At 32.4% G+C, this 14,100-nt stretch overlaps 1 protein-coding gene across 4 annotated transcripts in view; it reads right to left on the bottom strand.

The window, feature by feature from the left end:
• cd99 (CD99 molecule) overlaps positions 1-14,100 on the bottom strand; it is a 31,939-nt gene that overhangs the window by 6,357 nt on the left and 11,482 nt on the right. For 2 of the 4 annotated variants that reach the window (XR_014593764.1, XM_083938167.1), the window contains exons 9-10: positions 13,199-13,231; positions 13,071-13,091 (exon numbers count right to left, since the gene is read on the bottom strand). Coding sequence is in view for 2 of the 4 variants with exons in the window: in XM_083938167.1 (XP_083794293.1) it covers positions 13,071-13,091; positions 13,199-13,231 (54 nt within the window). In the remaining 2 variants the exon portion in view is untranslated. Of the gene's footprint in view, positions 1-5,754; positions 11,097-13,070; positions 13,092-13,198; positions 13,232-14,100 lie in introns of those variants that run through there. The other 2 variants (XR_014593763.1, XM_083938168.1) reach the window with 2 other exon arrangements.

The following is a 14,100-nucleotide window of genomic DNA, read 5'->3' as shown; positions in this document are numbered from 1 at the left end:
TGTCACATTAGTTTATTTAAGTGCTGGGTCCCAAACTGTTTATTCTGTATATAAATGATATATGTAACGTCTCAATTGTGTTGAAATTGGTACTATTTGCTGACATTGCAAGGGTACATGAAAATACATTTCTGGGTGTAATTATAGACGAAAGAATAACATGGAAACCTCACATAAAGCATGTTCGAGGTAAACTGTCACGGAGCATCTCAGTACTAGGTTAGAATAAACAGTTTGGGACCCAGCACTGACCCCTGGGGGACGCCACAGTCAATGTCCAAGCAGGATGAGCTATAGTCTCCCAACTTCACAAATTGACTCCGGCCCTTTAAATAACTCTCAACCCAGTGCAAAACTCTCTCTTTAAATTTAAACAAAACCAAATTCATGTTATTTGGGAACTGTAAAATGCACACTCCAGCGATAATACAGATAGACGGGGTGGACATTGCAAGGGTACATGAAAATAAATGTCTGGGTGTAATTATAGACGAAAAATAACATGGAAACCTCACATAAAGCATGTTCGAAGTAAACTGTTGTTGTGGGAATTTTGGATATTTGTAATTCATAATCAAAGTTTTGTCAGGTCAGACACAGTTCAGTGTCTCCTCTGTCTCAACTTCTCGATGGATAACGTAAATAACTGCCTCATGATGGCATAATGGCATATGTGTGCATCTGCACTCTGTGTTAGAGACCTTGTGATGAGAGATGTTCAAAATGTTCAGAATTGTAATGTCTAAGGCAGGTTTTTGTTTGGTCTAAAGACGTCACCCAACCAAGGCTATTCGCGTCCTGTCTCTTCCCCTAAAAGACTCGGCATGATTTTGGCTCGTTGTCATTCCTGCTAGACTCTAACTTTGTGAGGATGCAGGGATGAACGTATTTTTGTCTGCAGAAGAAAAGGCTTTGGCAAAATAAACCACGGAGAAAAAGCTGATCCTGTCTGTTGATCTTTATTGAAGAATCAATTTCCACAACACTGTCCTGGAGCATCTCAGTACTAAGTAAGGCTAAACACTTTCTGGACCACGAGTCACTCCACATTCTTTATAACTTGCTGATATTACCGTATTTGAGTTACTGTGCAGAGATTTGGGGCAATACTTATAAACCTACACTACAACCACTGTCGATTCTGCAAAAAAGAGCAATCAGGATAATTCATCACACTGGGTACAGAGAGCACACTAACCCCTTATTCTCAGACACCGGCACAAATCATGTATAGATCAATTCAATTCAATTCAATTCAATTTTATTCATAGTGCCAAATCATAACAGAGGTTATCTCAGGACACTTTACAGACTAGGTAAAGACCACACTCTATGATAAACAAAGACCCAACAATTCCTCCGTAGAGTACGGAGTAGATCAACAAACAACTCGTTACCAGTAAATATTCAAGCATGTTATAATCTGAGGGGGGAACTGAATCTAAAACATCTGTATGCACGCTCAACTCTAAAGACCTTTTGCATTTCAATATGTGGAGTGAAACTGTGGAACAGACAAGCGGAGGAGCTCAGACGACGCCCAACCATGAGCAAATTCAAACAGCCGTACAAACGGACGGTGTTTACAAGGAACAGGGAAGAAGAGGGTCATGACAAACACTAGGGTTCTCACATTTTGCCATACTTGTCATTTATTTAGTTTTACACAAGCGGCTATTGTGTTGTTTGTTGGTGATTGTTTGTTTTGTTGAGCGTATTAAAAAAAAAGAAAAAAAAAGAAAACAGGATACACAGGAAGTAAGAAAACCTGTGGTATAGGTACTAAGTGGAGAAGGGGTAGATATTAATAAACTAATGCTTCTTCCTGCTCCTTTTCAAACATAATAAGGGTTTTAATGACTCGTGCTTCAAGTGTAATTTATTTTTTTACATGTTTGAAATAAAGCATTCATTCATTCATTCATTCATTCAATACAATCAGTTCTGTATGTTGTAAATTATGAATTCAATTAATACATATTATTATTATTTATTCTAATGCCAGATCCCACATAATGAATGAATAATAAATATATAAAGAAAATACAGAAATAAATAAATACATTTTAAAATGCATAGAAAAATACAATTATAATAAAAGCATTATAATAAAAAAAGGAAAAATCTAAAAGTAAATAAATGAATGAATACATAAAAAGAGGAATTAACAAAAAAATAAATAGAAACAAACATTCATTTATGTCACATTCTACCACTAATATAATGTCTACATTTATTTTTAACATTTTTTTTTGGTAGACTTAATGTCACATTAGTTTATTTTTATCTAATAATTTATTTTCTTTATTTTTTTATACATTTTTTATGATTTATTGTTTTTTATATTTGCAGCTTCGGTCGTTCAAAAAAGTAATGTAAAAAATGTGAAAAGAAAATGATGAATTAAATTAATACATAAAGCATTAACTATATAAAAAATAAAAGTATATTGTTTGGGTGTAGTTTGATACTATATTATGTATTTTGTTTGTAATATTTCTTTTATTTTTGTATTATTATATCTTTCTAAAATATTTTTTGTTGTTTTCACTAAAACAGCAATGAAGCCTCTGTTCTACTATGAATATATTAATTATTGCAATAAAATATGTTTTTTAAAGGACAAAGCACATGTTATAACCAAAGGTCTCCACCAGGTGGCGACAAATAATAATAATAATAATAATAATAATAATAATAATAATAAAATATACAACTGAACCAGCTGACACAATGAATCAATAAAGTGTAAAAAAAAAATTGAATGGTTATATAAAACTATATAAATTATGGATTTAGAATAGTATTTTTTTTCAATATAAAAATACCTGTAAAAATAATAATATAAAGAGAAAATTAAAAGATATTTAAATTAAAATCAAATATTTGAGGACAGTGAATTAATAAAGCAGCTATTTAAAACAAACATCAATTAATGTCACATTTCATCAGATAATTATTTTGATTTATTTTGATAATTATTTTATTTTTCCGTCATTTGTTTTAATGTTTTTTATTTTTGGTACAGTTAATAGCATATTAATGAATTTATTAATGTATTCAATTTTGATTTTGGCAAATAAATAATGTAAAAAGAAATGTATAAAGAGATTAATACATGTAAAACATTAAATAAGTGAAAAAATCATACAATAATTAATAAAACAACGATAAAAAAATGAAGTAAAAACGAATGTAGAAATTTAAATGAATGTAAAAATTGATGAAAAAGTTTAAATATTCTTCAAAAGAACATGCTCGACACCAAATAGAGTAATTTTTTCTTTTTTAATGTATAACCTTAATTTTGTTTTTTGTGTATTTAGCACAATAGTAGTGGAGCCTTTCTATTTCATTTTTTAAGTTTTTGCAATAATATAATATTAAATTAATAATATAGTATTATTTTTTTTAGGAAAGAAAAAGCACATTAATGATGACGTTATTAAAGTTTTGGGAAGATTGAAGCTGCCAAAATTAAATACAGAAATGAAAACCCAGAGAAAATGTGCAAAACATATCAAATATCAATTAATTAATTGATAAAATGAGACATAAGAATGTATATTTCTTTATGTTAATTCCGCTATTTGTTTTTAGAATGCCCCTGGTATTTGTGTTTAATTTATTTGTATTAATTTTAAAGTATTTTATTTATTTTGCATGCATTTCATTATTTTAACGTTTATTCATATAAATGGATATTTATTAACAATTCTTTTTAGCTTATTTATTTTTTATTAATAAACGAATAACTGCAAAATAAAAAAGTGAAAAAATATTTTTAACGAAAACACAAAAATGTATAAATAAACAAATTTAATAAAATATATTACAGAATACATTTTAAATGAATGCAAAAATAAATATACTATATATAAATCATTAAATAAATAAATTGAAAAATACATATTGAAAATGAATAAAAAATAGTGCATGATAAAAACAATAGAACATTTATAAAAAATAATGAATAATACAACTGAAAATTAAATATCGAATGTCACGGTTTGTGAATTATTTAATGTAAACATGTATACAACATTGATTTTTTTTATATTTTGGTACATTTATGAATTTCAAAATGTATTTATTTGTTGAATCATTTATTTGTTGAATCATTTCTTTGCGCGTTTATGGATGTGGCAGCTTAAGTCCTCCATAGACTAATTAAAAAAAAATTCAAATAAACAAATACGCTTTAAAATAATTACATGCAAAGAAATAAATTCAAATAAATGCAGAAGTAAAAGAATAAAAAAAGTTATAATAAAATAATGAATAAATAACATTTGTAAATTATTTAATTTAATTTAATATTATTTTAATGGCATTATTTATTAAGTGAATCATTCATTTATGAATTAATGTTTGATTTTGGCAGCTTCAGTCCTCCATAGAAGGCTTTCATTCAAATGAATAATAAATGAAAAAAGATACAGACATAAATTAATTAAAAAAAAATTTAAATGAATAAATGCAAAAGTAAAAACTAATTAAAATTATTAAAAATGAGAAATATCAATGTACGTCACATTTTGTAGATTGGTTAATGTCTACATGTATGTTTAATATTATTTTTATGGATTATTAATGTATTTATCAAATCATCTGTTAAATGATTCATGTTTGATTTTGGCAGCTTCAGTCCTCCGTACAAGGGTTGGTAAAACCAACACGGAGAACCCGCCCGAGCTGCAGGGCAGGGCGGGGCACACACACACACAAACACACACACACACACACACACACACACACACACACACACACACACACACACACACACACACACACACACACACACACACACACACACACACACACACTAATAATCAGTGAGTCATGAGTGTGTGTAGTGTTAAAACAGGGCGTCGCCTGCAGCCGTGAGATTTTCCTGTTTAACCCCAAAACATCTGGACCTCTGCTGCTCTGTGGATGTGATAGAGTTCAACATCTGCGAGGTGTTGCCACGGTGATGGTCACTGACCCATAAAGTAAAAAAATAAATGTTTAAAATGTATAAAAATTAAGGGTTTTGTTGACGTGCCTTAGTTATTTAAAAAAACATGGCAGTACAGAAGTGGTAAAGTCACAGTGGATATTCTATCAAATTATGGACGATAAAAAATAACAATATTTCAGAATTAATCAAGTATTAATGAGTTGTTCTCTATTTTATATATATATATATATATATATATATATATATATATATAAAAATCTAGTTATTGTTAGCGTTAATTACAACAACACAATACAATGTGACATACATTGATATTTTAGTTTTTATTTATTTATTCCTCTTTTGTTATTTTATAATGTATTTTACATTTATGCCTTTTTAAATTGATTGTTTTTCTGTATCTACTTTTCTTTATACATTAATTTTTACATTATTTATTCCTTTGACAGCCTCCTCGGTTGCATAATTAAGAAGTGCAGTAAGAAAGTAATACTGAAATAAAATAATTTCAAAAATGGGAATACATGTAATCATTAATAAATAAGTTACTTAAAAAAGAAAAGATCTAGGAAAATAAATGCAAAAATAATTTAAAATAACTTCTATGAATTAAAATGCAAACAAACAAACCTACAGACTATCATTGTGGTTAATGTAGCTCGACACATTTACCGTATATATATATATATATATATATATATATAAATTTATATATATCATTTATATATATAATTTATATATATTTATCACCCAGCTCCACTTATTTGGATCATAAATCAAACACGTTGTGAACTTTGAACCCTTTTATTCATCAAACACTTCATGACTTTACACGTTTCGTTTCAACGTCAAAGAACCGCCACCAACAGATGCCCGTCACCATGTACGGAGGACTGAAGCTGCCAAAATGAGATGAGTCATTATACGTACCGAACATGAATCTGGGAATTCATGAATTGGCAAAATGGGACATAAACTGATATTTCTGTTTTAATAGGCTACTACTTTTTTTACTTTAAATGTATTTTTAAAAACACATTTTATTATTTTGCATTTATTTTTAACTCCAATTCTCATTATTATTTCTTTATATATAGTTTGGTTTTTTAGATTTCTTTATTCAATTATTCTTAATTATAAAAAATACAATTCAAATAAATGAGGTGAAAAAAATACACAAAGAAAATAATAACAATATTTTTTGCACTATTTACATTCCATTTAATTTCCTCTGTTATTTATGCATTTGATTTTTCTTAATTTGTTAATTATTTAATTTATTCTTGCATTTAATTGTTTTTATTAATTTTTTATATTGATTCATTAATTCATTTATCCCTTGATCGTTTTCTTCATACGTCTCTTTTAACATTATGGATTATTTATTTTTAAATCATAGCCCCATAAAAATAGATGCAACTTATTTGATAAATACATACACAAACAAAATAATGATACAAATTAAATACATAAATAAGATGACAAATAAAAAATAAGAGCATGAATCCAATTAAACCATAAATATCGATAAATGAATGCCTACATTTATTTTAAATAATCTTTCTGGTGCATTGAATGTCATAATAGATGATTTATGGATCTATTAGTGATATTGGCAGCTTCAGTCTTCTGTAATTAAACAACACAGAATGTGAAGAATGTCTTCAGACGAGTCCTGACACGAGCAAACAAAGACTCTGCTGCACACGTTCTGTTGTTTTGTGCAAATAAAGAAAAGCTCGATCAGCTACATTTAAAAGAACGAGTGCAGAGGAGATGTTTGTGGTTATGCACCTCAGTGACTCATCTTCACATGAGCTCTTTCTGAGCCAGAGACACAAAAAACAACAACCGACCAGTGGCCTGCTCAGAGTTTTCTAAGGGAAGGAGTGAAAACCGAAAAAAGGGCCACTGAAGTAGGCACTTCAGCATGCGTTTTTGTTACCAGGGGGCACTTTAGCACATGTTTTGGCTACCAGTGGGGGCTTTAGCACATGTTTCAGCTCCTAGAGGGCACCTTAGCACGTGTTTTGGCTTCTAGAGGACACTTTAGCACACGTTTTGTCTCCTAGAGAGCACTTTAGCATATGTTTTGGCTACCAGGGGGAACTTTAGCACATGTTTTGGCTACCAGGGGGCACTTTAGCACATGTTTCGTCTACCAGGGGGCACTTTAGCACATGTTTTAGTTACCAGGGGGCACTTTAGTACATGTTTTGGCTCCTAGAGGGCACCTTAGCACGTGTTTTGGCTTCTAGAGGACACTTTAGCACGCGTTTTGTCTACTAGAGAGCACTTTAGCACATGTTTTGGCTACCAGGGTGCACTTTAGCACATGTGCTGGCTACCAAGGGGCACTTGAGCACATGTTTTGGCTCCTATAGAGCACTTTAGCACGTGTTTTGGCTCCTAGAGGGCACTTTAGCAAGTGTTGTGGCTACCATAGGGTACTTTAGCAAATGTTTTGGTTACCAAGGGGCACTTTATCACGTGTTTTGGTTCCTAGAAGGCACTTTAGCACATGTTTTGGCTACCAGGGGGCAGTTTAGCAAATGTTTTGGTTACCAAGGGGCACTTCAGCACATGTTTTGGCTACCAGGGGGCACTTTAGCACATGTATTTGCTCCTAGAGGACACTTTAGCTCGCGTTTGGCTCCTAGAGTAGAGGGCACTTTAGCACATGTTTCTGCTCCTAGAAGGTACTTTAGCACATGTATTTGCTACCAGGGGGCACTTTAGCACATGTTCTCGCTACCAGGGGGCACTTTAGCACATGTTTTGGTTACCTGGGGGCACTTTAGCACATGTTTAGGCTCCTAGAGGGCACTTTTGCACGTGTTTTTGCTACCAGGGGGCACTTTAGCACATGTTTTGGTTACCAGGGGGCACTTTAGCACATGTTTAGGCTCCTAGAGGGCACTTTTGCACGTGTATTTGCTACCAGGGGGTACTTTAGCACATGTTCTCGCTACCAGGGGGCATTTTAGCACGTGTATTTGCTACCAGGGGGCACTTTAGCACATGTTTTTGCTACCAGGGGGCACTTTAGCACACATTTTTCAACAATTGGGCCACGAGGTGGAGGGAAACCAACATGAACAAATAAACTCTATTTTCAGAAAATAACCAGCAGCACAGTTACAGAACCTTCCTTCATGATTTAACAGAAACAAATCCTAAATTACTTACACGATATGGATGGAAGACTTTTAGATTCTGTAATAATTCCTCTATTTACTTTGTAATTTTCCTTTTGATTTTTTTCAATTAGTTATTTGTTTTTGCATGTATTTATGTAATATTAAATTATTTTTCTCATTTATTAATTTTAAAATGTAATTGGCAATGCCCGTATTATTTTACGTAAAATAAATAAATGCAAAAAACAAAACTACGATTTAGAAAAGTAATTAAAACAATACTTAATAAGTAAATGTTAAAAAATATTAAAACAGAAAAATATCAATTCATGTCAAATTTAATCAGTGCCACATATAATTCTTAGTACATTTAATGTCATATTATTGTATTTCTTAAGTCATTTAATTATGATTCGTTTTATTTTTGGCAGGTTCAGTCCTCCAAAGCTACTTGGCTGAGAAGTCAAAAGATGTTAATCAAGTCCAGGTCAAATCCAAGACCAGGTCCAGTCAAGACCAGGTCCAGTCAAGACCAGGTCGAGAGCAAATTCAGTCTAGTTCAAGAACATAAATAGGCAATCATGTCTCTCCAGCAGCCAGGAACAACGTGATCAGTTCTCAATAGTTAAGACTAACAAGACACGAGACCGAGACAAATTCAAGACTTTGGAAAAGGGTCCTGGAGACCAGACTCCAGACCTCCAGGCCTGTCCTTCCCTAGTGGGAAAACAACGATTGAGAAGTGGTCAAAGTGTTGTCCCAACCCTTTAATCACCATATTAGTATTGGGAATAATTTTTTATGTTCTTGAACACTTGAGAACAAGAATGTTCTTGAACCTTTGACGACTTTTATGTTCTTGAACACTTGGATATTAAGATGTTCTTGAACCTTTGATGACTTTTATGTTCTTGAACACTTGAAAAACAAAATGTTCTTGAACCTTTGATAACTTTAATGTTCTTTAAGACTTTAATGCTCTTGAACACTTGAATACTTTAATGTTCTTGAACACTTGAAGACTTTAATGTTCTTGAGCACTTGAAGACTTTAATGTTCTTGAACACTTTAAGACTTTCATGTTCTTGAACACTTTAAGACTTTCATGTTCTTGAACACTTTAAGACTTTCATGTTCTTGAACACTTGAAGACTTCAATGTTCATGAACACTTGAAGACTTTAGGACTTTAATGTTCTTGAACCTTCAATAACTTCAATGTTCTTTAAGAATTTCATGTTCTTGAACACTTGACTCTTGTTCTGGTCTCATGCCTTGTTGGATAAGTTAACCAAGGCATCTTACCAGAAACCCACTGACTTCTAGACAAATAAACCTCACTTTCTGCAACACTCTTTGACCAAACTGTCCAGATAGGATGTGCAAGTGAAAAATGTTCTGTAAAACGCCCCCTGATCCACTAAAACAAAGGCAACAAGCTGTAGAGTAACCACCCACACTAATGTAAGAATGAGTCACATGATGAACACGCCCAAACGGGGGTTCTCTGGTAAATCTGGAATAACAGGGAGACAGTCAACACTTTGGCATTTCTAGTCCAGTGTGCGTCTCCATGAGACAGAGGAAACCAAGGGGTCAAAGGGAGCAGGAGTTGCACCCATGGGAGCCAAGTTTTAGCTACGGAGTATCAAAGGGATTTCTATAAACGGCAGTAGGGGAGAGCGGGGTCAACTGAAACACTTTTCGGTGAAACGTCTTTTTTCAAAGATGACGTTACGTTTACAGATTAATTTATCGTGCGATTAACAATTCGCATGTGTATTTTTAAAAAACGAGAAATGAAAAAGATCACACTGTTTTTTTTAAGCTTTGAACGTAAGTTGACATTTGTTTCAAACATCCCGCCTGGTCGGGACTTTTGAAACAGATATGAGGACGAATGAAACAGAAACTATTGACCATACTCTTGTTTTCATGCAACATACCGGACAACATACTAGTGAACTCGTCATTGCTCAAATTTGACATCATTTCTCAGAGTATACATCTGTTTGTCCACCTTTCTTCTTTTAAAGCAGTTGGACGACTACATTTTTATTTCATTGACTTATTTCCCTCCAAAGTGGTGTTTAGTGACACACAGTTGGACATCCTCTTATTTATTGGCCTTTTTTGGTGCACGTTACAAAAATGTATTAATTATTCAAAGCAGTTGTCATTAATTGCAACATTTCACCGAATTAACAAACAAATTAATTTGGTGTTTTATGCAGGTTTTGATCACGCAATGTGACCGCAGTTACGCATGGTGATCACTGACATTTAGACCTTAACCGTAACTATAACAAATAACCATAACCCTAACCATACCTTTAACCATCTAACTGTAACCATAACTTTAACCTTTCTCGCCTTTAAACTTCCAAACTCTGACACTGCACACTTTAGGACATGTTTAATATAATTCATCTGTTGTAAAGTCATATTATTATGACATGTTTAATATAATTCATCTGTTGTAAAGTCATATTATTATGACATTAAACAAAAAAACACAAAATTACAAAAAATTAAATAAAAAATGATTACAAAAAACCCCACCAAACTAAACATTTGACTTTCCTCATTCAAAAACAAGTTTACGCAGAGAACTTTTGAACATAATGACGTCATAACGTGATCTTTTTCAGGGTTGGTCGTTGTTGCGTGCTGAACGTACGGACGAAATTTGACGTGTACGACTCCAAGAAATCGCTGTTTCATTTGTCCCCCGTTTCAATCGCACCTGCTCTCCCCTACCAGCGATCGCAAAGGGAACCGTCTCATCCCTGACTTTTTAAACACTCGACTAGAATCTCTATCCATTAGACGGACAAACCGAACACTGTGTTCATGGAAAAGCCTGCAGCAGATCCTGGACCCGGTCTAACAGAGGGACTAAGACCTGCTTTAAGTTGGACATCCACATATAGAATTCCTCTGGCATGTTAGCATTTAGCTTCTTCAGGATTTGGCCCCACAGAAGGTCTGGATCTGCAACGACACACAATCGTAGCAGGGTTTTAGAAACCGGGGCCCGTGTTCCCCAAACACCCTCAGGCTCAAAGGAACCCACTCGTTTAGGAGAAAATCCTTCAAAATAAAAGTCTCCTATATCACAATAAAAGCAGCTTGTGACTCTGTGAGCAGTCAAGAGGACCTCTACGTCACAGACAAATCAAAAACTAACAATATTATTATAATAGAATTATTTTTTCTTTGTATTAAGTCTCAGATAAATTAAATTTTTCCTTTTTAATTTTGTACTAAATTCATTTTTTCAATTAATTTTACATTATTTTATTAATTTTTCATGTATTTTTATTTATTTAAAATGTATTTTATATCTATGCCTTTTTGAATTCATTATACGTCTGTATTGTTTTCTTTATACATTTATTTTTACATTATTTATTTGAATGACAGCCTTGTTGATTGGATAATAAAGAAGAAGTGTATAAAGAAAATAATAATAGGATAACATGTTATTATGAGTGAATGAATTATTGTGAAAAGAATGTAAAATATATTAGAAAATAAATGGAAGAATAACAAAATAATTTAAAATAATAGCTATGAATGCAAACACAGTCTGTCATCATGGTTATTGTAGTCCTACAGTCTATCATCATGGTTATTGTAGTTCTACAGTCTGTCATCATGGTTATCGTAGTCCTACGTTCGGTCATCATGGTTATTGTAGTTCTACAGTCTATCATCATGGTTATTGTAGTCCTACATTCGGTCATCGTGGTTATTGTAGTTCTACAGTCTGTCATCATGGTTATTGTAGTCCTACTGTCTGTCAACATGGTTATTGTAGTCCTACATTCGGTCATCATGGTTATTGTAGTCCTACTGTCTGTCAACATGGTTATTGTAATCCTACATTCGGTCATCATGGTTATTGTAGTCCTACATTCGGTCATCATGGTTATTGTAGTTGTACAGTCTGTCATCATGGTTATTGTAGTACTCAAGTCTGTCATCATGGTTATTGTAGTTCTACAGTCCGTCATCATGGTTATTGTAGGTCTACAGTCTGTCACCATGGTTATTTTAGTCCTACAGTCTATCACCATGGTTATTGTAGTCCTACAGTCTATCATCATGGTTATTGTAGTCCTACATCTGTCATCATGGTCATTGTTGTCCTACAGTCTATCATCATGGTTATTGTAGTTCTACAGTCCGTCATCATGGTTATTGTAGTCCTACAGTCTATCACCATGGTTATTGTAGTCCTACAGTCTATCATCATGGTTATTGTAGTCCTACAGTCTGTCACCATGGTTATTGTAGTCCTACAGTCTATCATCATGGTTATTGTAGTCCTACAGTCTGTCATCATGGTTATTGTAGTCCTACAGTCTATCACCATGGTTATTGTAGTCCTACAGTCTATCATCATGGTTATTGTAGTCCTAAAGTCTGTCACCATGGTTATTGTAGTCCTACAGTCTATCATCATGGTTATTGTAGTCCTACAGTCTGTCATCATGGTTACTGTAGTCCTACAGTCTGCCATCATGGTTATTGTAGTCCTACGGTCTATCATCATGGTTATAGTAGTCCTACTGTATCTCTTCACACTTTAGTAGAGTCCTCTTGGTGAAAATAGGAACTCTCCTGTAGATGAATGTTTTGGGAACACGGGTCCAGACCAGAATATGAAACTAAGCCATTAACTATACGTTAACCCTCAAGGATCCACAGCAATCTTAACCGACACTTCTTCTGACACAAAAACACAAAGCAGTTTCCAAACGTTTCCTCTCAAAAGCCTCAAACAGAACGACAACTAATCCAACAACAACCACAAGAAAATCAGAAGCAGAGTCTTCCCCCTGAAACAGGAAACAGGAAATGCCCATTAAGAGCTCAAGAGCAGACCAGTTCTGCACCGTGAGGCCGACACAGACACAAAGACAGGAAGTGACCAGAAGAGCATAAAACCAGATGATTTACCTGCAGGCTCATCAGCTCCATCTGTGAGGAACAAACAACACAAACACAGTTTTTAGACATTTTTATGCTGAAAGGTTCAGTTAACTTTATACGGTTCAGTAAAATAAATAACATGAATAAATATGTACCATGAGCGTCGTTGCCAGGGTTTGCTGCACCACCTAAATAAAAAAAAAGAAAACTTAGTATTTAAAAAAATGAATCAACAATCCTTTATCATGTACCAAACTTAATATTAAAAATACATAAAGGCATTAATTAACCACTAAAATAGGACATATTAATTGGCTTATTTATTCATTTTCCTTTGTATTAATTCCTCTATATATTTACATTTTTTTAAATGCCATTTTCATTCATTTTCAATAATGAATTAAAAAGATATATATATATGTATATATGTGTGTGTGTGTGTGTGTGTGCGTGTGTGTATGTATATATATGTGTGTGTATGTTTATATATGTATGTATGTATATATATGTGTGTGTCTATATATGTATGTATATATATACACATTCATTAACTGCTAAAATATGACATATTTTAGATTTCATTTTTAAATAGCATTTGTATTAATTATATTATTTATTTATTTTAAATTTTCCTTTCATTCATTTCTAATAATTATTAAAAATATATTTTTTTAAATGTATTCATTCCTGTATCATTGTCTTTATACATTTCATTTTACATTATTTATTATTTATGACAGATAATGCAAAAAGTAACAACACTTAACATGAGTAAATGCTCAATATGTATTTAATATTTATCTTATCTTTCCTATTTGAGTATCATCTTCATACATTTACTTTTTAACTATTTTATGTATTTTTGCATGTCTTTTTTCGTTATTTTAAAATCCTTTTTAAAATTTAAAATGTATTTATTGTAGTTTTTTATCTATGCATTTCTGGTTATTTATTTGAATGCCAGCCCCCTAATTTCCATAATGTAAGAAGAAATCTAAATGCTTAACAAAATAAAAAAGTAATTATAAATAAATAATAAATACAATCTTTTAAAATG

The sequence above is a fragment of the Echiichthys vipera genome, assembly GCF_963691815.1.
Source record: "Echiichthys vipera genome assembly, chromosome: 23".
In the NCBI taxonomy this organism is placed as follows: domain Eukaryota; kingdom Metazoa; phylum Chordata; class Actinopteri; order Perciformes; family Trachinidae; genus Echiichthys; species Echiichthys vipera.
The sequence above is the reverse complement of the archived record's forward strand: the minus strand, read 5'-3'. Positions and strand labels throughout refer to the sequence as shown.